This window comes from Oryctolagus cuniculus, chromosome 16 (genome assembly GCF_964237555.1).
Source record: "Oryctolagus cuniculus chromosome 16, mOryCun1.1, whole genome shotgun sequence".
NCBI classification, from domain to species: domain Eukaryota; kingdom Metazoa; phylum Chordata; class Mammalia; order Lagomorpha; family Leporidae; genus Oryctolagus; species Oryctolagus cuniculus.
Window position 1 is genome coordinate 16,460,134 of NC_091447.1, and position 26,466 is coordinate 16,486,599.

General features: G+C 40.0%; 1 protein-coding gene across 14 annotated transcripts in view; it reads left to right on the forward strand.

Annotated features, from left to right (window-relative positions):
- Positions 1–26,466, forward strand: part of PALS2 (protein associated with LIN7 2, MAGUK p55 family member) — a 127,868-nt gene that overhangs the window by 69,049 nt on the left and 32,353 nt on the right. For 10 of the 14 annotated variants that reach the window (XM_051852829.2, XM_051852828.2, XM_051852831.2 and 7 more), the window contains 4 exons: positions 8,251–8,403; positions 11,817–11,969; positions 12,406–12,633; positions 26,337–26,378. In XM_051852829.2, the coding sequence (XP_051708789.1) occupies positions 8,251–8,403; positions 11,817–11,969; positions 12,406–12,633; positions 26,337–26,378 (576 nt within the window). The remainder of the gene's footprint in view (positions 1–8,250; positions 8,404–11,816; positions 11,970–12,405; positions 12,634–26,336; positions 26,379–26,466) is intronic. The other 4 variants (XM_070059665.1, XM_070059664.1, XM_070059666.1 and 1 more) reach the window with 1 other exon arrangement.

Sequence of the window (26,466 nt, forward strand, 5' to 3'; positions counted from 1 at the left end):
AATCCTCCGCCTGCGGCGCTGGCATCCATATGGGCGCCAGGTTCTAGTCCCAGCTGCTCGTCTTGCAGTCCAGCTCTCTGCAGTGGCCCGGGAGGTCAGTGGAGGATGGCCCAAGTGTTTGGGTGCCTGCACTCATGTGGGAGACCAGGAAGAAGCACCTGGCTCCTGGCTTCGGATCGGTGTAGCCGTGGCCATAGAGCCCCTTTAGGGGGTGAACCAGTGAAAGGAAGACCTTTCTCTCTGTCTCTCTCTCACTGTCTAACTCAGTCAAAATAAATTAAAAAAAAAAAAAATGCTGGTTCATTCTCCGAATGCCCACAATAACAGGACTGAGTCAGGCCAAGGCTAGGAGTCAGAGACTCCATCCATGGTCTCCTACCTGGATGGCAGGAACCCAAGTATTTGGGTCACCATCTGCTGCCTCCCAGGCACATTTGCAGGAAAAGGGATTAGAACCAGACACTCTGGGATACAGGAAACCTAAGCATTGGCTTAACCCACAGTACACAATACCTGCCCTGAATTTTGTTATTTTATTGCTTGTGATTTTGAAGTCATATGTAAGAATCTTTTGCCAAATCTAAGGTGAATGAAAGTTTACCCCTATGTTTGCTGTGAGCATTGTAGTTTCAGATGTTACATTTAGATCTTGGATCCATTTTGAGTTAATTGTTGATTTATGATATGAGGAAAGAGTCCTGATTTTCTTTCACATCCAGTCCATTTGTTAAAAATACTGTTTTTTTTTAAGTTTTTATCTAATGAGTACAATTTTTCATAGGTACAGCTTTAGGAATATAGCAGTTCTTCCCCCCATATCCACCTTCCCACCCCGACTCCCATCCTACCACCTGCTCCCTCTCCCATCCCATTTTTCATTAAGATTCATTTTAAATTAAGTTTATATACAGAAGACCAACTCTATACTAAGTAAAGATTTCAACAGTTGGCATACACACACACACACACACACACACGCAATGTAAAAAGTATTGTTTGGGAATGAGTTTTGTAGTTAATTCTCATAGTACAGCTCATTAAGGACAGAGGTCCTATATGGGGAGTAAGTGCACAGTGACTCCTGTTGTTGATTTTACAATTGACACTCTTATTTATGACGTCAGTGATCAGCCGAGGCTCTTGTCAAGAACTGCCAAGGATATGGAAGCCTTTCGTGACCACAAACTCCATCAGAAAAATATTGTTCTTTCAGTTGCTGTCCTATTCTTTTTTCATTGAATAGGTTTGACACCCCAGCCAAACACGTAACACAGTGGTGATTATTGATGTCTGGGATTATTTCTGGCCTGTAAATTCCAGATTAATAGAATGCTGTTAATCTATTTGTCCTTGTGGCAGTACCACACAGTGTTGATAACCGTTGCTTTTAGTATGTTTGAAATCAGAAGTGTGACTCTTTCAGTATCATTTCAGCTGTTACCGATCCCTTATCATTCCTCAAGAATTTTAGAATCAGTTTGTCAGCTTCCACTAGGAAGTCACCTGCAAGGCCAGTGGGTGTTAGGCTGAATCTGTAGCTCACGTGGGAGGTATCACTGCCTGAATGGTGTCTCTGATCCATGAACGGGGGATGTTTTCCATTTATTTACATCTTCATTTTCTTTGAATGGTGTTTTGAAGTTTTTTTCAGGGTATAAGTTGTACACTTCTGTTAGATTTATTCCTAAGTATTTTGTTCCTTTTGGTGTTATTGTGAATGAAATTGTTTTCTTAATTTTATTTCCAGATTTTCCATCACTAGTGCTCATTTTTTAAATATTTATTTATTTATTTGAAAGGTAGAGTTACAGGCAGAGAGAGGGAGCAACAGGGAGAAAGGTTTTCCATCACTGGTTCACTCCCCAAATGGCCACAATGGCCAGAGCTGGGCAGATCCAAAGCCAGCAGCCAGGCACTTCCTTCCAGTCTCCCACATGGGTGCAGGGGCCCAGGCACTTGGGCCATCTTCCAGTGCTTTCCCAGGCCATAGCAGAGAGCTGGATCAGAAGAGGAGCCCACAGGAATTGAACTGGAGCCATATAGGATGCTAATGCCACAGGCAGAGGCTTAGCCCACTACCCCACAGCACCAGCCCCTCATTGCTAGTGCTTAAAAATACATCTATTATATATCACTCTGGTACCCTGTTACCCTGCTGGACTTATTTACCTGTTCTGGTTGTGCTTTAGTAGATTCTTTAGGGTTTTCTAAATACTGCTCATGTCATACATGGGTGAAGATACCTTTGCCTCTTGTTTTCTGATCTGGATGTCTTTTTTTCTCCCCTTGCCTGATTGCCTTGGTTGGAACCTCCAGTGTAGATGTTGTATAGAATTGGTGAGAATGATCATCTTTGTCTTGTTCCTGATTCCAGAGGGAAGATTTTAGTCTTTCATTAATAAATATAATTGGAGCTGTAGATTTATACTGCCTGTTTTAAACCTTCACTTTTGGGAGCAGATTCCACATCAGAACCTAGAGAATACATTTACTCTTTGGGAAGCTGTTGTGGTTTTCCCTTGTATGGGTACAGCACAGGTGAAGTCAGTCTTTATTAAACATGGTATAATATGTGATCTTGCTATTTGTTATTTTGAACTTGTCATACATACTCTTAGAATAAATTCTTAAAAGAATCACTGTATTTTGGTAGATTTGGCCAAATTGCTCTCCAATATAAGTTCCCAGTAGGGAAAAAAAAGTATGAAAATGCCTGCCTTCTACCACAATCTCACCAATGTGGTATGTTACCAGAACTTTTATCCTTGGCAGTCTGATAAGAAAAAGGATATTTCATTATGATTTTCGTTTTACTTCTCTTAACATGAGTAAAATTGGGTATCTTTTTATATATTACAGAGCTATCTGAATTCCCCTTTCTATGAATCTTTTGTTGATATTCTTCGCCCGTTTCTGTTAACGAATTTGGTCTTTTGTTGGTTTGTAGAATGCCTTTAAAGGGAAATTAATTTGCCTTTTGTCTAATGATTTATTTTGACACTATTTGTTATTTATATTTTGAATTTGCTGATTTTTAAAGAGATTTTAAATGTTTTATAATGAATTTATAGCACTTTGCATCATAGAAGTCTTTCAAAGAATAGAATAAAATATTTTATCTGAATACTATTAAAGCAAAGTTCTTTTTCCTGTTAGGAATAACAGATTCCCTTTTCTAGTGTTTTGATATCTGTGTGAGTCTCATTCTACATAAGTCTCTATGGCTCACCAGTGTTATTTAGAAGCTCCCTGAATACCTTGATATGTGAGTTATCTAGGAATTTCAACTTTTTTTTTTTTTTTTTTTGCTAAGTGTGGGGAACAGGGTCCGTCTCCCGCAACATGGCGGGGCGCCTGGGAGACAAATAAGTACTGAGACTGTGGACTGAAACTAACTCTATGCGTCTGATCTCCCACCATATGGTGCTGAGAGGGAGTAAACAAATCTTACACAGCTGCTTCATGAATTAGCTGATTCCTGATCCAACTTCTGATTGGAGGAAAGCGGGGTGCTCAGTACGCGGGCAGCGGAGCACGGATTGGTGGGAGAGGACTATAAAAGGGGGAAGAGAGGCAACACGCGGGGCCCCCTGAGAGAGTTGGTCCGAGAGCTCGGTGGTGCTGCTCCTCCACGAAAGCAGGGGAGCGGCGGGGGTGCTGCTCCTCTGCGGAGGCGGGGGAGCGGCAGCAAATCCGGGAAGGACCGGGGAAAGAAAACAGCATCCGGTGTCGTTCCTCCGTGAGTGGGGGAGCAACACTAAGTAGGTGATTTCTTTCTTCTTCTTACATAATTTACTTACTTGAAACACAGAATGACAAAGAGAGGGAGGGAGAGAATCTTCCATCCACTAGTGCACGTCCCAGATGGCTGCAACAACCAGGTCTGGTCCAGCCAAAGCCAAGAGCCTGGAACACTGTCAGGTTCCCCATGTGGATGACAGGGACCCACATCCTAGAGCTACCATCCACATTATGAGGAAGCTGAGTCTGAATCGGACTAGGACTAGCATTCCAATAAGGGATGTCCACCATCACAAACCTCTGTGCCACAGTGCTGAGCTATAACTAGGCAATTTCTGAAAAGTTCTTTTTCTTTTTTTTTTTTTTTTTTTAAGATTTATTTATCTATTTGAAAGGCAGAGAGAGAGAGAGAGAATCTGTCATCCCTTGGTTCACTCTCCAAATGGCAGCAATAGCTGGGGCTAGGCCAGGCGGAAGCCAGGAGCTTTTTCCAGGTCTCCCAAGGTGCAGGAGTCCAAGAACTTGGGCCATCTTCTGCTTTCCCAGGTGCATGAGCAGGGAACTAAATTGGAAGCAGAGCAGCCAGGACTCAAACCAAGCACCCATATGGGATGCCAGCACTGCAGGTGAAGGCTTAACCTTCCACACCACAGCACCGGCCTCCTGAAAAGTTCTTTACTTGTTAGATAATTCATTCTAATCTACCTATGATAAACTTTCTGGTATGCAGAAGCAAATTAGAAATTGAATTCTCTGTTCTCTCCATCTCATTTCTGCTTGAATTCTTATTTATGTTTGGGTATTTGTGACTGTTTTGTATTTTAGATCTCTAGAATAGAAGAGAATGACTCTTGACTACAGCCAAGCTTAGTTCCTCTTTACTTTTCAATATATAGTAAGTAGTGACCATTTACTTAGCCCTGTTGTGAGAAGATAGAAAATTTATGGTTTGGTTCTTGGATTTAAGGGAGAAAGGCAAAGCTACACATAATAATGCTATTATTATTATTAGAAAATACATTTCTCGGCCGGCGCTGTGGTTCACTAGGCTAATCCTCCCCCTTGCGGCGCCTGCACACCGGGTTCTAGTCCCGGTCGGGGCGCCGGATTCTTTCCCGGTTGCCCCTCTTCCAGGCCAGCTCTCTGCTGTGGCCAGGGAGTGCAGTGGAGGATGGCCCAAGTGCTTGGGCCCTGCACCCCATGGGAGACCAGGATAAGTACCTGGCTCCTGCCATCGGATCAGCGTGGTGCGCTGGCCGCGGCGGCCATTGGAGGGTGAACCAACGGCAAAGGAAGACCTTTCTCTCTGTCTCTCTCTCACTGTCCACTCTTGCCTGTCCAAAAAAAAAAAAAAAAAAACATTTCTCACTTTAGATCTAATAGCACACAACTTTTAGGAATAAAATTCCTAAGCTATTATTATAATACTATAGTAATATTCCTAAAATAGTATTCCTGAACTATTATTCACAAGATAGAGACCAGACAGAAAGCTTCCATCCACTGCTTCACTTCCCAAATCCCCACTGTGGCCAGAGCCAAGAGCTGAGAGCTCCATCCAGGTCTTCCAGATGGGTAGTAGAGAACCAACTACATGAACCTGCTGTCTCCTAGGTTCTGTGCTATCAGGAAGCTGGAATTGGGAGCAACTTAATTGGTGTCCCCATCCACTAGGCCAAATGCCTTCCCCATAAAAATGTTTTTGTTTTGCAAGTGTGCTTGGACTGTGCTTGGGAGAAATACCCAGAAGTTCTGAAAGAACCTTTTCTTCTCTGCGGGTCGTTTTTCTTAAGTGCAGTGGCGAATGGGATTCTTAGAACTGGCCATACAGGAAGGCTAAGCCGTATCTCTGTCAGGTCTAAATGTGTGTCTGTCAGTCATGGCAGAGTCCTGTCCGTTTGTGGCTAGTGAAACCTATCTTTCTTGAGTTAGGCTAGCTTCTAACAATTCTCTTTCTTGAAATAAGATGGAAGATGTCTCCGTCTTTGTGTCTCTCCCTCTGTCTATATAACTCTGCCTTTCAAATAAATAAATATTTTTGGAAAATTCATTTAAAATGCAGAGTGACAGTGAGAGACAGCCGCTGGCCCACTTTCAGATGCCTACAGCAGCCAGAGCCGAGCCAAACCGAAGTCAGGAGTCAGAAACTGAACATGGATATCCCGCATGGGTGACAAGGATCCAAGTACTCAGGCAGTCCCCTACCGCCCCCCAGGTTACACATTAGCAGGAAGCTGGGATCTGAAGCAGAGCTTGACGTCAAGCCCAGACACTGATAAGAGATGCAAGCATCCCAAGTGGCAGGTTAACCACTGCACCAAGCACCTGCCCCTCGTGTTTTTGTTCGTTTGGTTTTTAACTTAACTGGCAATATTTCTATTGAAACTGTCAGAAATTTTAGGTTGTTTATAATTACCAAGTTATGTAGATCGCTTCAGTGTCTTCCAGTGATGATGATCATGCCATGGTACGTGTTGAGAGCCCTGTCTCCTTGTCCTTGTCTAGCTTGTGTCGTTCTTTCAGAAAGATAGTTACCATTCTCATCCACTGTGGCATTTTTTAGACTTCGTAATTTTTTCTCATCGACATCTAATGGAAGCTTCTTCCTCTGTTTAAATTACATTTGCTGGCTGGCGCCGCGGCTCACTAGGCTAATCCTCCACCTAGCGGCGCCGGCACACCGGGTTCTAGTCCTGGTCGGGGCGCCGGATTCTTTCCCGGTTGCCCCTCTTCCAGGCCAGCTCTCTGCTGTGGCCCAGGAGTGCAGTGGAGGATGGCCTAAGTGCTTGGGCCCTGCACCCGCATAGGAGACCAGGAGAAGCACCTGGCTCCTGCTTTCGGATCAGCACGGTGTGCCGGCCGCGGCGGCCATTGGAGGGTGAACCAACAGCAAAAGGAAGACCTTTCTCTCTGTCCTTCTCTCTCACTATCCACTCTGCCTGTCAAAAAAAAAATTACATTTGCTGTTTTTGATATTTTTATTTTTGTTCAGTAGCTCTTTCTCCTTTATCAATTTATCTGATATATCTTTAAATTTTGTTTGTTTGTTTTGAGGTTGTTCTTTAAAATGTTGCTTAATATGTAGCTCTGTCTTCCAACTAAAAACTTACTTCACTCTTGTGAATCACCTAGGAAAAAAGTACATTTAAACAAAAAGATTCTTGTCAGCATTAGAATGGTATATGTGTACTCTGAAGAATCTACCATATGTGGTGGAAATGGCATTGACATTATTACAGGTGTCTGATAAAGTTCCTGCAGTTACCACTTTAAATTTAGATTTGTTATGCATTTATAGAAATGAATCTTAAAATATGTTTGGATTTATCATCTTATGTGGTTTTATTTATGTTAAACCTTAATAGTCGTGCTTTTCCCATCTGAAAATCAGAGAGCAGCCATTTATCAGGAAAGCAAGCCTACCTTGTTTTTATTCTCAGTTTGAATTTAAAACTATGCTTTGCTCTTATTAAAGGATAATTAACATTATGTATTTTCTGTAACGCTGTGATTTGTGGTTCATTTTCTGTGGGAAAGATTGTGAGAATTCAAACAACAAAGCAACCTAAGACACAGAAACAGGAGGGTGTCATTCCTGTAATGAAGTCATCAGGTCTTTCAGAGAACAATGCAACAATCACCTGCCGTGAATGGACTCTTCTGCTGATTTTAAGAATTGAAAAGTTGTAGTTTTAGCGTTTTGGGACTTCCAGAATGCTTTCTATCATATTTTAAAATACTGACATAGTGGTTCTGTTCCTATTCTTGTTTTTGTTATTTTAGTAAAACATAAATAGCATCTAGAGTTTAAGCCTCAAGTAGAAAGTAATAAGAAATCTGTCAGTGGGCAAGGAGTATGTGTTTTTTAAACAGTGATCTACTCTGTTCAGATTTTTCATGAATTGTTAGAAAAATGAGTCACGTTCCATGACTTTCAGTGTAAGAATAGAGGCCAAGGTTGACTATATTGCATAATTACTGTACAGTATGCATATTGTCTCTGATTAAAATACTAAATTCGTAGGCCAGCGCCACGGCTCACTAGGCTAATCCTCCGCCTTGCGGCGCCGGCACACCGGGTTCTAGTCCCGGTCGGGGCGGCGAATTCTGTCCTGGTTGCCCCTCTTCCAAGCCAGCTCTCTGCTATGGCCCGGGAGTGCAGTGGAGGATGGCCCAAGTACTTGGGCCCTGCACCCCATGGGAGACCAGGATAAGTACCTGGCTCCTGCCATTGGATCAGCATGGTGCACCGGCCGTAGCGCGCCAGCCGTGGCGCCCATTGGAGGGTGAACCAATGGCAAAGGAAGACCTTTCTCTCTGTCTCTATCACTGTCCACTCTGCCTGTCAAAAATAAAAAATAAATAAATAAATAAATAAAATACTAAATTTGCTTTCAATGAATCAATCCTCCAAGTATTATCTTTCAAAGTTACTGAAAAAATCCAGAAGTAAGCCATGATCGGGAGCAAAACAGATGCGATTACTTGAAGCCACTGTCATTTTTCCAGGCTCATGAGAAACTTGAAGACTCGAAACTAGAAGCTGTCAGTGACAATAACTTGGAATTAGTCAATGAAATTCTGGAGGATATCACTCCTCTCATAAACGTGGATGAAAATGCAGCAGAACTGGTTGGCATACTCAAAGAACCACACTTCCAGGTAACCTTTCCCTGTCCTCCTCCTCTCCAGGAGTGGTTAAGTTCAACTTTATGATGGTGGATTTCTAGGATTATTTAGGACTATATTTTGTAAGTATGTAAATTCCAATTTAGGTATTTTAATATCTTGCTGTGTCAGCGTACAAGATTGGATGTATGTGGCTAAATGTACATACAATGTCTGTAACAGAAATAAATCACAATGGGTTTTCCTTTGTGTGGTTAAAGAAAACAGCTCTAATTCACCATCAGGACACATGCAAGAGATATTTTCCTCACTGTGATGATGGACTTTTTTCTTGTTTGCTGCTTCTCTGATGCTAAGTTCTTCTGGGGCCCAATAATGCACATTTTGCATGTGTTTCTCAAGACTGGGACGCAACTGATTACTGTGGGGCAGAAGAAGCTGTGTAAGGCTAGAAACTTCTATTACATAACATACTAAGTAAAAAAATAAATGCAATTTAAGCATTGGCCTATCCCAATTAAGAGTTTATCAGTTTCACAAAGAAGGATCCATTTCAGAAGAGAAAGGGCAGGGACTATTTCTTTTAAACCCAGAATAATTAGGATAATTTGGTGTTGGGGCAATGCTAGGAAAATAGAGTAATTGAAGAGAATAAAAATACATCCATCCATACACAGCAACTAGATTTATGACAGACAGTGCATTGTAGTGGTGAAAGAACGGGATAGAAGAAGGAAGGCTCACCTGCTTTCCCTTGGAAATCTTAGCACCAAAAATCAAATGGAAGCACCCTTTTGTTCTGTCTGAGCCAAAGACTTTGTGACTTTCCAGCAATGTTACTGCAAAAAATGAAGATTTAAAAGTGCGATAGTTCCTACACAAGTCAGTATATTAGATGAAAAAGAAAAATGACACATGTCACAGACACCTTACACAGTGCCAGTTGATCAGATCCTTATAAAGCACCTTGGACTTTATCCTGAGGACAGCGGGAAACCTTGGAGGGAGAGTGTGGTACGCGCTCATTTCCAGCCTAGGTCTATCTGTGGCATCTGGCTGGAGCCTCCCCTTTCCCTTTTGATCATGATGCTGACCTTGTAGCATGTCCCCCTCCTCAGTTTGAATGGTTGCTTCTCCACTGCTTAGTTATCCCTTCTATTTCCTGTAAACAGAGAGTCTGGCTAAAAGGCTGATTCTTTAAGTTCATTAGTTGGAGCCAGACTGTATTGTAAATGAAGATACACAGTGTGAATTAAACTACATCAGAGGTGGGCATTTGCACAGTGATGAAGATGCTTGTTGGGATTCACATCCCAGTTCTCAATGCCTGAGTTCAAGTCCTGGCTTCTCTGACTCTGCTCCCACTTCTACCTTCCTGCTAATGCAGACTCTGGGAGGCAGCAGTGATGGCTCAAACAATTGGGGCTCTGCCACCCACATGGGACAACTGGATTGAGTTCCCAGCTCCTAGGCATTTGGGGAATTAATCAGGAGATGGGGTTCTCTCTCTCTCAAACTAAACAAATAAAATTTTAAATTACTTCGGAAGATATATAATACCTGATTGGCCCAACTCTATTGATGCCGAGATTGGTCTCAACTAAGAGTGATGATAATCTTTCTCTGAGGTCTCCACTAAGAAATATTCTAATGTGTTACTATTCTAACATTTATGCAAATACCACTTCTTATTAACTGTTTACCTACTGATGAGCACAAATAATTCTTACCTAAATCAATATTTTTATTAGAAGTTACACATGAATTTTTTGCATTCTCTTATTTATTATCTGGTATTTTTCTATAATGTAGCATTTCTCCTCAGTTCACCTGTTTAATTATCCTGTAGTGCATTTCCTACTTGAAAAAGCAGGGAAGTGCTGGATTCTTTCCTTTACTAATTTTCAGTATAAATAGTTTAAAATGGGAGTTTCAAATTATAGTAAATGAGTTTTGTTGCTCCTTTTGTCTTTATAATACCATTGTAAACCTATGGGTATTTTGTTAAGGAGATGTTTTAAATCTCTAGACTCCTTACTCTTTGGTTTTCAGGATGTCATGACTGGTTAGTTGTGGGCAGAGTTTAACATCTGAATCCAAAGTTTTGAGAGTTCTGGTTCACAGATATAAAACTAGGAGTTACCTGTGAGAAGTAGTTCTCACAAGAGTGACTGCTCCTGCCTGAGAACATAGGATGGAAATCCAAGCAGTCCAGGGTAGAGCTTTGAATACCTTCCAATATGTATAGGACGAACCTTTACATGTGGATTTGTGAATTTTTCTTTTTTTTTTTTTTGAAAATTTTTCTACAGTTTCTTATAAGTGACATCATGAAATGCTGAGAAATTAACAAACCAACATCCTGATTGTGTTCTGAATTTGTTGATATTTGTTCCCTTTTATTTTTGTTTTACTGTTCTTGAACTTGTCTATCCAGTCAAAAAAGTTTTAATGTAGCTTTATGACAGGTATGCACAATTGCAGTACAAATTATTTGTTTAGAATATGGAATGAATTTTTTTAAATAGCAAAAGAATGTCAAGAAATTTCTAGAAAGCTAAATCTAAATCATCCATGATAATGCTACATTTATAGTAAATACCAAAAATAAAAATACATTGTTTTCAGGACCATTATTGGCTCTTTTTTTCTTTCCCAAAAGTGCATCTTTCATAGACTAAAACCTTTATTAGTATATAAAGTTTCCTGTTACTGATGAAAAATGCCAATACTTATTTTCTTCTGGACATCTTTTTTAACACACATGTTATACATGTAAAATTATATTACTAAAGTAGCAGTGTAGTTACTAATTACTAATGTAAAAATCAGAGCCATCATTATTTCTTATGATACCTAATAAATGGGGATTGATGGTAACTATTGAATGATGATGATGACAGTTGTGGCAGTGAAATCACTGCACCAGACTTGGAAACCTAGGTTCAGTCTCCAGTGAACATGCTGCTTTAAAACACCGTGTCTGGGGTCAGCATTTAGCTTAACAGTTAATGTGCCAGTTAAGAACACCATGTCCCACATCAGAGTCCCGTTCCCGGGTTCAAGACCCAGCTCCTGACTCCAGCTTCCTGCTAATGCAGACCCTGAGAGGAAGCAGGCACAGCTAAGTAATTGGTTTCCTGCCTCCTATCTGGGAGACCTAGAATGAGTTAATTGCTCCTATTCTGCCAGGATTTGTTGCAGGCATTTGGGGAGTGAACTAGCAGATGGGGTAGCATTTGTTTCCTCCCCTCTCCCTCTGTCTCTGCCTCTCAAAAAAATAAAAAGTGACCGAATTTTATCAACCTCTTCAATCCTAAAACAAGAATGTTAATAAGTAAAGCTATATGTTTTTCTATTTCTTAAAAGTGTTCTCTATATATTTTATTTTTAGTGACTTATTCTGTCAGTGGCTAATAACCACAGGCTGTTTTGACTCCTTACAGTCACTCTTGGAAGCCCATGACATTGTGGCATCAAAGTGTTATGAGTCCCCTCCATCAAGCCCAGAAATGAATAACTCTTCTATCAATAATCAGTTGTTACCTGTGGATGCCATTCGTATTCTTGGTATTCACAAAAGAGCTGGGGAGCCATTGGTGAGTAGACGAATGAGTGCCTTCTTGAATCTGAAACAGGACATAATGTGCGGCTCAGTCACTACCCTTTTTTTCTTTTTCACAGTGTATTATGAAAACTGTATTCCTGTTTTATCAAATAAGTCCATCTGAATGCATAAATATTTTCTTGCTCCCTTGAGCTTCCTTTACCCCATGGGACACAGCCTACTTTGTAGTAAATGTTTAATCTGTAGAGTTAACCTTTCTATGCACATGCTTTTCTCATGGAGTGGTAAATAGTCACAGTTGCACATGGTTTAATGGGATTGAAATATTGATAGGCGAGAGCAGTGATGGAAAAAATAAACGTGACTCATTTACCTAGTGTTACAATTTCCTTATATATATATTCATGAGTATTTATGTATTTCTACTTAATAAAGTAAATTAGAATTCAATTCCTTGTATCCTATAGGGTGTAACGTTTAGAGTTGAGAACAATGATTTGGTGATTGCCAGAATCCTTCATGGAGGAATGATAGACCGACAAGGTCTGCTTCACGTGGGAGATATCATTAAAGAAGTCAACGGCCATGAGGTTGGAAACAATCCAAAGGAGTTACAAGAATTACTGAAAAATATTAGTGGAAGTGTCACTTTAAAAATTTTACCAAGTTATAGAGACACTATTACTCCTCAACAGGTTCGTAATAAAATTTTTGGTAATGTTAATTGTATTTCTTTAAGCACACAGTTGGATAAAACCGTCAGTTGCTACTATTTTGCTAAGGAAAAGGAAAAACCAACTCTCTGATTTAATAATTCTGAATTGCCTTATTTTTATCGTGGGTGAATTTTTGAATTTTTAAACAATAGTACTTACTATTCTAAAGGAAATAGTAAAGAAATTTCTTGGTGAACACCGTAAGTCCTGGTATTACAGTGGCTTACAGCTGGGTATCAGAGAAGCCCCACAGCCTTCTTCTATTAACCCGGCAGACATTTCTGGCGTCTGTGATATTCCCGGCATTGTGTTAGGTGCTGTACGAGGCTAAGCACGAAGTCCAGACCGCCTCTCGCTTAGCGTTGACGTGATGGGCTAAGTGAGGAAGGAGGCCAGAGAGGATGGGCATAGCTGGAAGAAGACCTTGGACACTTGGTTTGCACACATGTGATCTGTATTTAGAAATAATAGAGGATTGACCATGGGAATGTTGTAATGATATCAGCCTTGTTATATTGGATGAATTTTAAGAGGGAGGAGATGAGGTCATCAGGTGGTATATATTTGAAAGCATGAGGTGATTTTTGAAGGGAAGTTCTACGAAATGGTTATAACTACGTGGGTATCAGATATGCCGTTTACTTATCTTCTCTGTGCTTCGTTTTCCCCACCTGTGTACTTAGGGATAACTAACACTTTTTCCTCAAAAGATTGTTGAGAGGAATAAATAAGTTAATTTATGTAATTCTCACATAGCAGCTCCATGGCTGTGGTCATGGTGGTATAAAGTAGCTGGGCTGTAAGGAAGTGTAAAGAAACAAAAGTAAGATAAGTGCAGAGACAACTGAAAATTATGGTCAGAGCGTTGGAATTGAAGAGAGGGTTTTTAAGCCTAGATAATGAAGAAATACAGAAAATACCTATCGGTTTTTAGATTGACAGCTCTCCTGTGCAAGTTTGTTTCAGAAATTTATTTTATGATACATGAGTGAAATCATGTTTTCTTATATAAGATATTGCCACTATATCTTATTTCATGTTGATATGAGTGTAAAAGTTTAGTTTTCATATTTCCATTCAATTCTTTGAAATAACATTGGCAGAGTGCCTGTTTCTAACAGTTCTTTGGAACATAGGCTAAGATACTTAATCATGAGTTTTGGTGTGTAAATTAGACTTCTGAAAAATGAAAGACTTGGAATGAACTTAGTTAAAATGAGCATAGAGACCTTCAAGAGAAGAAACCATGAAAAAAATATGAGGACTTAGACATTCCATATCATTAGTGCCATTCAGACCACCTTCATTCCTCAACTGACACATTTCTGTTTGTGATAACATGAGTCCTATCTTGGACGTGAATAATTGGGAAAGTAAAACTTAAGATTTATATATACTTGTTTGTTATGTGTAAGTTGATAGAATGCTGTTTGGGTTCCCTCCACCTCCACTGTGTTCCAAGCTCCAGAATTCTTCCAACTCACCATGACTATAATGGACTTTTTCAGAGAAAACAGATTTTCATGTTAGTAATAGCTTGAATTTTGGCCCAAATTCCATTAAAAGTTTTATACCTGGTGAAGTGAATTTCATGACATGCACATAAATTTTTTCTCCACCCATAGTGTCTCAAACCCTGGTTTCAATTAACATTTTGGTGAGAGATGTTTTAAATGGGGAAGAGGAGATCATATAAGCATCTGGAAATACTAGGTCTATCCTACCATAAAGAAGAAAAGAGACTATGGCATGAAAGCTTTCAAGGAGGGCTAAGACTTCTTCAAATTGGGACTTTTTTTTTTTAATTTTTATTTAATGAACATAAATTTCCAAAGTACAGCTTATGGATTACAATAGCTCCCCCCCATAATTTCCCTCCCACCCACAACACTCCCCTCTCCCACTCCCTCTCCCCTTCAATTCACATCAAGATTAATTTTCAATTATCTTTATATACAGAAGATCAATTTAGCATATATTAAGTAAAGATTTCAACAGTTTGCACCCACGCAGAAACACAAAGTGTAAAATACTATTTGAGTACTAGTTATAGCATTAATTAAACACCTAAGAGTAATTGTGTATTAATTACAGAGTTCAACCAATAGTTTTAAGTAGAACATAAAAAATACTAAAAGGGTAAAGTATTAAGTTCTTTTTTTTCTTTTTTTTGTTATATAGTTTTTTTATTTAATAAATGCGAGTTTACAAAGTGCAACTTTTGTATTGTTGTGGCTTCCCCTCCCCCCAACCTCCCTCCCTCCCGTGGCCCTCCCCTCTCCCACTCCCTCTCCCATCCCGCCCTTCATCGAGTTTCATTTTCAATTACCTTCATATACTGAAGATCAACTTAATATATACTAAGCAAGGCTTTCAACAGGCTGCACTCACACAACCGCACAAGGTATAGGGTATTGTTCGACTAGTAGTGTTGTTTTTAAGTTTCATAGTAGAACACATTAAGGACAGAGATCCTACATGGGGAGCATGTACCCAGTGATTCCCATTGTTGATTTAACAATTGGCACTCTTATTTATTTTTTTTATTTTATTTTATTTAATGAATATAAATTTCCAAAGTACAGCTTATGGATTACAATGGCTTCCCCCCATAACGTCCTTCCCACCCGCAACCCGCCCCTTTCCCACTCCCTCTCCCCTTCCATTCACATCAAGATTCATTTTCGATTCTCTTTATATACAGAAGATCAGTTTAGCATACATTAAGTAAAGATTCCAACAGTTTGCTCCCACACAGAAACATAAAGTGAAAAATACTGTTTGAGTACTAGTTATAGCATTAAATCTTAATGTACAGCACACTAAGGACAAAGATCCAATGAAAACGAGAACTAGGAGTGTTGCTGTTTCTGCTGGAGCAGTAGGCACAGGCCAGGACTGTGCTGGGCAAACTGTGGGCCCCCTCTGCAGAGAAAGCTGTGGGCAAGCAAGGGCAGTTAGCCTCTGTGACTCTCACTCCAGGTTCCACCGTGCAGCACGGTAGTCACTCCTGCTGCAGTTTCAGTTCAACCGTGGTCTGAAAATATTCAATGGAATATTCCAGACATAACCCATAGGTTTTAAATTGTATACCACCTGATAACATGAAGAAATCTTCCCCTGCCCCTCCCCAGACCTGAAGCGTTCCTGTGTCCAGCACATGCCCATTAGTCACTTAACCTGAGCTATCAGGGTCACTGTCGCTCTATCACAGTGCCTGTGTTCAGTTATCTCTTACTGTTTACTTAATGATGCCCCAGAATACAAGAGAGTGATGCTAGCAATTCAGAGAATTATCAGTGTCAGAGAAGTCATATGGTGCTGCCTTTAAGTGAATAGGTGAAAATTGTCAACTTGATTAAGAAAAGCAGTCATATCCTGAGATTGCTGCAATCTGCATAGGAATGAATCTCCTATCTGTGAAATTGTGGAGCAGGAGAAAAATCCACGCTGGTTTTACTGTCACACCTCAAACTGCAAACGTTATGGCCATATTGCGTGACAAATGTTTAGTGAAGATGGAAAAAGCATTAAATTGTGGGATTTGGTGCTATCTGCAGTTTCACTCATCCACTGGGAGTCTAGAATGTGGCCACGGATCAGGGAGAGTCACGTGTGGTGCCGTGGAGCCCATCTCCATGCTTCCTTGCGACTGCTGGGATAGCAGCTGGAAGACAGGAGCTCTCCCTACCAGGGTGGTGGTTTTCCAAGTGTGGGCAGCGCTGGCCGGAAGTCCAAATTCTTCTATGAGGCATAAAGGTTTGCATTTCTAAATCTGAGGATTAGGGTGAGTTAGAAACTGTAGCCAATTCTGAGGTTCTTCAACTTACATATAATTTAGGTTTCCAGAGACAGCTCCTAATTCCGTTTGTTCACTGTGGCCAACTGATGGGAAATCTTTCTTACTCCTTCTTTCAGGTCAATATGACCTGGTTTCCAAAAGCATTAATTAAAAAAATAAATTGTAGTGCTGTTTGACTCAAGGATAAACATGTTAAAATTCCCCAGAAAATATTACTAAATCAAATTTAATTGTGTATAGAAAGAGGTAATACGGTGTGTCTGAGCTGGATTTGTCCTAGGTATGCTGGCACAGTTTTATATTAGAAAATCTGTATATGTAACTAAATATATTAACAGATTAAAAGAAAATAACCTTTAATTAATAATTAAAATAAAATAAAAAATAATTAAAGGAAAAAACCAACAGATAATTTGATTAAAATAGAATAGCTTTTCATATTTTTCACTAAAGATTAGTAAATTAGGAGAAAGAGGGAATTGCCTTCATTTCCTTAAAAAAAAAGACTTTAAACATTCTGAATTGTTGAATGTTAAGAAGTTTTCCCTTTATCAGAAACTGAACTCTCGGCTAGTCTGCCTGACACCTCTTGAGTGCCAACCCTAGTGCCCCATGAAGCCCTATTTCCAACAAAATAAAAAGAACCCAGCCCATCATAAACCAGGGGAACTTGCCAGCCTCTGGGAAAAGTATGCATTGATGAAAAGGAGCGGCCTTCCCCTGATACAACCAACACTGTCTGTCATAGCTGATAATGCAATCTTCAGTTCTCCTCAAAGAAATTAGAAATAAGTAGTATCTCTGATACGGAAGAGGTAATATGTTTGCAAACCAGGGAGTAGAGATCCTGTTTAACAGTCCCAGTGTTCAGCATCTCTGGCAGCAAACACTCTGGCCATTCGCAGCCGTGCTAAGACAAAGCAGCTGCTGATGGAAATGCCACCAGCATCTGAAACCAGCTTGGTGTTGAGAAGCTTCAGGACAGGGGCGGAAGCTGGACAGGAAGCCACCATTACTCTTGAGGAGGGTGACCTTGTTCAGAATTTTGATGAAGCTTCCGACAGTGAGGCAAGCTGAATAGATTCAGCTGCTTAAAACAAGTTCAAGAATTTTGACTGCTTTTTAAAAATTTTTAGGATCTAATGAAATGTAGATCCATAGTATTTAAAATTCCAAGACTCTTGGGACACTGCTGTCTTTAATTTATGCAGTTATTTATAAGCCAAAGAAGTGAGAAACGAAGTTTAAAACAAAAGTAAATGAAGTCTTCAGTTACTTTAAAAAAAAAAAAAAAAAAGCTGGGAAAGGGCCTTTGCTAGCAGCACTTGCGTTCAGTGTGGCCACCGAGGTTCTGATGTGGAAGTCTGGGGAGAAAGAAGTTTTAGTTTCAAATTATAGGATGATTGGCATAGAAAATGCCCAAACAACTATAAACTTAGAAATAAGAATTTAGCAAAGTTCTTGAAAATAAATTAATATACAAAAGTCATTAGGCCGGCACCGCGGCTCACTAGGCTAATCCTCCGCCTAGCGGCGCCGGCATACCGGGTTCTAGTCCGGTTGGGGCACCGGATTCTGTCCCGGTTGCCCCTCTTCCAGGCCAGCTCTCTGCTGTGGCCAGGGAGTGCAGTGGAGGATGGCCCAGGTGCTTGGGCCCTGCACCCCATGGGAGACCAGGAAAAGCACCTGGCTCCTGGCTCCTGCCATCGGATCAGCGCGGTGCGCCGGCCGGCCGCAGCGCGCCGGCCGCGGCGGCCATTGGAGGGTGAACCAACGGCAAAGGAAGACCTTTCTCTCTGTCTCTCTCTCTCACTGTCCACTCTGCCTGTCAAAAAAATTAAAAAAATATATATATACAAAAGTCATTTGCATTTGTATGTCATCAAATACATAGTAACTAAGACATCATTTACAGTAGAACCAGAGAATGTCACGTTTATGTCTAGGAATAAGTCTATCAAAAAATTGAAGACCTCAACACACAAAAAATGGTTAAGACAATCAAAAAATCATGTTCGTGGGCAGGAAGACAATATTCTGAAGATGTCAGTTTTCCTCAGATTGACTTGTAGATTCAATGGAATTCTGATCAGTATTCCAAAAGTTTTTCATGGAATTTAAGAAGATGAATAGCCAAGAAAATTTTGAGGCAGAACAGGGTTTATCATTAATGTGTAGGAATCAAGATATTATTGGCCTGGGCACTGAAATTGACAGCATGATCAGTGGATTAGCTCAGAGAAATACCTGTACATGTATATCGCTTCAATAAATGATGTAAAATTGCAGTGAGAAAAGGAGCTATTGAATGAATGGAGGAAATCGGTTATTCATAAAGACAGTGTTTGAAGTTGTGTTCCTGTTTGACTCTACATACAAAAATCAAGCAGAAGGGAATACTTGGTCAGTAAATATATGAAGATATGCTTAAAAAGTTAACTGTAAGATACCATTTTATCCTATTCAATTGCCAGAAATTGTAGATGTGAATCTATAGTACTTCATCTACATTGCTGGGAGCAATGTAAGTCAGTATAGCCACATTGGGGAAAGACATAGTTTACTATCTCTCAGAGTAGACTGTTAACATATATCATGATGCAGTTGCTTCCTAGAGCAGTTCTTACATATGTACAGCTGGAAGCATGTAAATCCTAAAATATGACATGCATGTAACATGATTTTTATTTAAAATAACTGCAATTAAAGAATACATATAGATAAAATTAGAACTGTGTACAAAAGGAAAAGCAAGAGCTTGTGAACACAAGAGTCAGGGTGAGGGTTACCTTGACCTGGGAGGCCAGGATGATGGGACGAAATGGAATGGAGGCAGGAAGACCACTCACAATTCTACTCTTTGTTTTGGGTGGCTCTTTATTATACTATTAAAACTGAACAAAAACAATGTGTGGACTGGTGATTGAAGTGTGCTATGGATTTAAGAATTATGGTTAGTCCCCTTATATCAGAATAAAACAAGTATGTCCTCAAAAAAAGAATTATGGTTAGTATAATTCTCAGCAGCCTGGGTTAACAGATTTTTTTTTTTTTGGTAAGGATTTTTATTTGACTAACTGAAGCTTACATTTGTGGTCTCCAGATGGATATATGCCATACAAAAGTGTGAAATCCCCTGCAAGCCTTTTTTAAAATATATATATTCTGATCTCCTTGCTAATTTCAAAGTGGTGTGTGTAATTTAATCAAGCAAGCCAAGTTCAGACACTTTGAATATCTACAGGAAAAAAAAAATATCCTTCCTTGGTTATCTCAGCTCTCGTCATGGAGCACTTAGCAACCGTGATCACTGTGTTTACCTCTTGTCACTCACTCTGATATGGACTCACTCTGATACAGACTGGCTTGAGTGTGGAACTATGACTAGGGACCCAGGTTCTATTAGCAACACTAGCAGCATGTTTAGCCAACACATTCCAACGAAATTAGTAGCCACACTGTAATTTAACATCAGTCACAGTGGAGCTGTTTCTTCAGCCATTTTATCCATCTTATTTATTTTGTCCTGCTAATTATTGTCAGCTGCATTGGCACAGCAATATTTCTGAAGAATTTTTTTTTTTGTACTTTACTGATTTTGATTTGACTTTTCAAAGCATGTTTGAGATAGTCTCTGCAAATAACATCTAGTTAAAATGTACAGCTTGATAAATCTGGATATCCATATGTACCTTTGAAACTATCAGCACAGTCAAGGTCATGAACATATGTCACCCCCCCCCAGCAGTTTCCTTTTTTTTTTTTTTTTTTTTATTTTTTTGACAGGCAGAGTGGACAGTGAGAGAGACAGAGAGAAAGGTCTTCCTTTTGCCGTTGGTTCACCCTCCAATGGCCGCCGCGGCCGGCGCGCTGCGGCCGGCACACCGCGCTGATCCGATGGCAGGAGCCAGGTGCTTTTCCTGGTCTCCCATGGGGTGCAGGGCCCAAGCACCTGGGCCATCCTCCACTGCACTCCCTGGCCACAGCAGAGGGCTGGCCTGGAAGAGGGGCAACCGGGACAGAATCCGGCACCCCGACCGGGACTAGAACCCGGTGTGCCGGCGCCGCTAGGCGGAGGATTAGCCTAGTGAGCCGCGGCTCCGGCCCCCAGCAGTTTCCTTAAATCCACTTGGGTCCATCCCTCTCCCTTGGGAGGCCTTGGCCTCCCCCTCACTTCAGGCAGCTGCTGCTCTGCTTTCTGTCCATTTACATAAGTTTTTTATCCCACCCCCCCGCCTTTTTTTTTTTAATGGAAGTGGAATCATACATGTAGACTTTTTAAAAAAAGCTTTGTTGATCTGCCTTCTTTCAGCTAATTATTTTGGGATTCACCTGTGTTATATTTATTGATAGTTCATTCCTTTTTATTCACAAAGCCTATTCTATTGGATGGTTGTAGCACAGTTTGTTTACCCATTAACTGACTGATAAACATTTTCATTGTTAACATTTGGGGACTATTACAAATAAACCTGCCGTCAACATTTGTACATTAGTCTCAGGTAAATACATGGGAGTTGGAAGAATTTGGTGATATAGTAGGTGGATGTTGAACTTTTAAAGAAATAAACTGTTTTAAAGAATGATTGTCCAATTCACATTATTACTCCACATCTTAAGCATATGTGTTATGGTCCATCTTTTGAAATTTAGCAGTTCTTTTAAAAAAAAAAAATTTATTTGAAAGCAGAGAGGCAGAGGCAGAGACAGAGAGAGGTGTTCCATCTGCTGATTCACTTCCCAAATGGCCACAACGGCCAGAGATGGGCTATTCCAAAGCCAGGAGCCTGGAGCTTCTTCCATGTTTCCCATGTGAGTACAGGGATCCAAGAACTTGGGCCATCTTCCACTGCTTTCTCAGGCAATAGCAGAGACCTGGATCAGAAGTGGAGCAGCTGGTACTTGAACCGTTGCCCATATGGAATGTTGGCACTGCAGGTGGCGGTTTTACCCACTATACCACAGTACTAGCCCATAATTTTAGCCATTCTTATAGATGTGTAGTAGTCTCATTATAGTTTTAATTTACATTTCCTTGGTGATTAAACAATATTAACCTTCTTTTGCGCATGTACAGTGCTTACACCTGCCCCCGAGAAGTATCTTCATATCTTTTGTCCATTTTTTGAGTTGGTTTCTTATTTAGTTTTGAGCATTCTTTGTATTTTCTGGATATAAGTGCTTCATAAGAATTGTGATTTGCAAACATTTTCTTCTGGTCTGGCTTGTTTTCCCTTCTCTTAACAGTGTCTCATTCAAAGAGCAAAAGTTCTTAATTTTGATTAAGCTCAATTTATTTTTTTTTTACTTTTGTAAATCATACCTTTGTTCTTTTGTAAGAAATCTATGCATAACCCAAGATTAGCAGAATTTTCTCCTATAGTTCCTCCAGAAGTTTTATAGCTCTGTGTCTTAAATCTATCTGCCAAATATTTTTTGAAACCCATGCATAGTTTTCTCATTTCACATATTTTCCACATAATACTTTTGTAAAATTTGCATCAAAATAAACTTACACTTTTAATTATATTTTCCCATGAACTTTTTGAGGTGCTCTGTATATTAGGCTCCTTGATGATGTCCATAGCTCACTGATGCTCTTTTCATTTATTTCAGCCTTTTTTCCTCCATGTACTCCATTTTGAATAGTTTTTATCACTCTGTCAAGCTTGCTCTTCTGCAAGTATGCCCTTCTGCATTCTGCTGTTAGTCATCCCTGACAGAGTTTGTGTCTTAGACATTTTGCTTGTCATCTCTAAGTTCACATTGGATCTTCTTTTGTATCTGTTGTGTGTCTACTTAACATACCAGGTTCTTTCTCTAGCTTCTTAGCATAGAAACCCAATATGTAAAGTTGAATTAATCACTGTAATGTCCTTGTCTATTAATTCTATCACAGTTGTGTTTGAGTGGACCACTCTGTTTTCTCCTCATTCTAAGGCATATTTCCTGCTTCCTAGTGTGCTGGTAATTTTTGATTGGCTTCCAGGAATTATGAATTTTACTTTGTTGGGTGATGGATATTTCAGTATTAGAAATATTCTTAAGTAGGGGCAGGAATTGTACAGTGGGTTAAGCTGCCGCCTGCGAGGCTGGCATCCCACATGGGCTCTGGGTCAAGTCCCACTTGCTTCACCTCCCATCTACCTCCCTGCTACTCTGCCTGGGAAAGCAGCAGCAGATGGCCCAAGTGGGAGACCTGGATGGAGTTTCAGGCTCCTGGCTTTGCCCTGGCCCAGTCTCAGTGATGCAGCCATTTGGGGGGTGAACTAGCAGATGGAAGATCATTTCATTCATTCTCTCTCTACCTTTCATGTAAATAAATTGATTTATTTGAAAGAGTTAGGCAGAGAGGTCTTCTATCCGCTGGTTCACTGCCCAGTTGGCCACAATGGCCAGAGCTTCACCAATCTGAAGCCAGGATCATCCTCCGAGTCTCCCACATGGGTGCAGGGGCCCTAGGGCTTGGGCCATCCTCTGCTGCTTTCCCAGGCCATAGTAGAGAGCTGGGTCAGAAGTGGAGCAGCCGGGACTCAAATCAGCGCCCATATGGGATGCTGGCAGTGCAGGCAGCAGCTTTACCCACTACGCCACAGTGCCAGCTCCATTAAATAAATCTTAAAAATGTATATTCTTAAACTTTGTTCTAGGATACAGTTCCTTGTCAGTAGTTTGATTCTTTCAGCTCTTGGTTTTTCAGCTTTGCCAGGTGTGACCAAGACAAAGGAAATCTGGGATGTAACTGTGTAGTTAGCTGGGGCATTTGCAGGGTTCATCCTGTTTCCATTATCTGATCTCTGATGTCTTGAAAAACACTTTCATATAATATGTCCAGTTTTTTAATAGTCTCAGATTGAAGGGTTATGTTACTTCATCTAAGTCAGAATAGGAGTCATTTGAATAAGTGAATCATTCCCATGGTAGAAAAAACTTTATATATAAATATAGATATAGATATATCCAGCTATCTTCTACTCTGATTCCTTTCTACTGCATAGTTCTCACCATCCCAATAAGAAACTATGCTATTAGTTTATCTTCCCAGAGTGTCTTTATTCATATGCTAGTAAATGGTAGTTACCTATTTTTATTCTCCTTCCACCTCCTTTTTCATTTGTTGCATAGCAAACATGGTATTTTGTACCTTGTATTTTTTCCACCAAACCATGCATCTTAAGGATCTTTCCTCCTTGGTACCTGGATAGCCTGTTGATAAACACACACCTTTTTAAAAAATTTTTATTTAATAAATATAAATTTCCAAAGTACAGCTTTTAGATTATAGCAGCTTCCCCTGCCCCATAATCTCCCTCCCACCCGCAACTATCCCATCTCCCACTCCATCTCCCATTCCATTCTTCATTAAGATTCATTTTCAATTATGTTTATATACAGAAGATCAATTTAGTATATACTAAGTAAAGATTTCAACAGTTTGCACCCACACAGAAACACAAAGTATAAAGTACTGTTTGAGTACTAGTTATACCATTAATTCACATAGTACAACACATTAAGGACAGAGATCCTACCTGGGGAGTAAGTGCACAGTGACTCCTGTTGTTGATTTAACAATTGACACTCTTATTTATGATGTCAGTAATCACCCGAGGCTCTAGTCATGAGCTTCCAAGGCTCTGGAAGCCTCTTGAGTTTTCCAACTCCGATCTTATTTAAACAAGGCCATAGTAAAAGTGGAAGTTCTCTTTTCCCTTCAGAGAAAGATACCCTCTTTGATGGCCCATTCTTTCCACTGGGATCTCACTCACAGAGATCTTTCATTTAGGTGTTTTTTTGTTTGTTTGTTTGTTTTGCCAGAGTGTCTTGGCTTTCCACGCCTGGAATACTCATGGACTTTTTAGCCACATCCAAATGCCTTCAAGGCTGATTCTGAGGCCAGAGTGCTGTGTAGGGCATCTGCCATTCTATGAGTCTGCTGTGTATCCGGCTTCCCATGTTAGATTGTTCTTTTTAATTCTATCAGTTAGTATTAGCAGACACTAATCTTGTTTATGTGATCCCTTTGACACTTAAACACACACCTTTTTTAAACAGCACAATAGTGTTATATTCCATAAACTTGTCATTTTAACCCGTTCTCTACTACTATATATATTGCTTTTAATATTTTCCTCTTAGAAGTAAGTCAGTAGTTAATAGTCCTATACACGGGGGCTGGTGCTGTGGCATAGCAGGTAAAGCCGCACCCTGCAGTGCTAGCATCCCATATGGGCACCGATTCAACTCCCAGCTGCTCCATTTCCCATCCAGCTCTCTGCTATGGTCCGGGAAAACAGTAAAAGATGACCCAAGTCCTTGTGCCGCTGCACCTGTGTGGGAGGCCCGGAAGAAGCTCCTGGCTTTGGATTGGCCCAGTTCCAGCTGTTGCGGCCATCTGGGGAGTGAACCATCAGATGGAAGACCTCTCTCATTCTGCCTCTGCCGCTCTGTAACTCTGCCTTTCTAATAAATCTTTTTAAAAAATTCCTATACACAAGTAATTTTGTGTCTATCATATTGATAACTGTTGAATACATTCCCAGAAATAGATTACTGGGTCAGAAGGTTTATACATTTGTAATCTTGATAGCTATTACCATATTGTGCTCCTGACAAGTTTAAGCATTGTTCCATAGGCCTATTAGCCCCCAGTACTTTCAACACAATGTTATCAAATATTTGGATTTCTGATGAGGTAGGAAGAAAATGTATTCATGATATAGTTGTAAGTTGTACATTTTTTTACTCTAAGGTTGAACGTTTATGTTTTGGGGTTTTATGTTAATTTTCATCTACTTGAAAGGCAGAGCAACATACACAGTTACCCCATCTGCTAATTCATGCCCCAAATGCCTGCAACAGTCAGGTTGGACCAGGCTGAAGTGGAGTCTAGAACTCCATCCATGTTTCCCACATGGGTAGCAGGGGCCCGTGCACTTGAACCATCATCTGTAGCCTACTAGGACACATTAGCAGGAAGCTAGAATAGAAGTAGAGTAGCCGGAACTTGAACTGGCACTCTCATGTGGGATGCAGGCATTCCAAGCGGGTGGCTTAACACCCGCTCTGCCAAAATACTGCCCTTCCTTAGTTTGAAAGCCATCTGTGCTTTCTTTTCTGTATTCTATCCTAAAAATTTTTTACTATTCTTTTAGTAATAAGAATATGGAATTGAAATATTTTAATAATGAATGAACAGTTAACATGCATAACGTATTAGTGAAGCACTTTAAAATGCATTTAATGAAATATAATCTAGTTAAATCCTTATGGTTTTAAGGCCATTGCCAAATATCTAGATCAAAGGTTTTTTAAAGCTTAAAGTTCAAAATAAAGCCAGGTTAATCTGAGTTTTTGAACACCTAAGTTATATCTCACAATTAATATGTAAAAAATAAGTATTGTTCCTCTAGAAATCTTTTTGAGAGATATAGTTTGTATTCTACAAATAACTGCATTTAGGGAGCAATTCAAAAGGAGTAGAAGTGTGAATATTTGGATTTTGGACTATTTTGTAAAGTCTGAGCTTTATGGTTGCAAAGTATGTTGTGTCTTACATGTAAGCTTGATGACCACACTCAATGTTAGATGACAGGGCATAGGTCTTAACTCACACACCCTTCTTGAGATACAGGATATGCAGATATTTTTATAGCTTTAACATAGCAATCCTTTTTCTCAGCCTCATCTCCAGGACCTCTAACTTTTTGCTTCTGTCACTTATAATTTGCATGGATTTTCCCTTGTGACAATTGATTAGGGAGGGAAGTGCTCTACCGAAAGAGTGAAGTAATGAAATGGACCAGTAATTTGTTTATATTTTGTTTATTATAAGTTGAAAGTCTGGCTTTACTTATGCAATTGAAAAATATATTTTTAGAGTTGCATCAATATGGAGAGGCATCCAGCACATGTCCATCAGGTATGATGTTATTTGAGAACATTCGCTGGTACTTGGTTTTTCTGTTTTATCAGAATTAAAATTACCTTGATTAAATTTAAGTCATTTT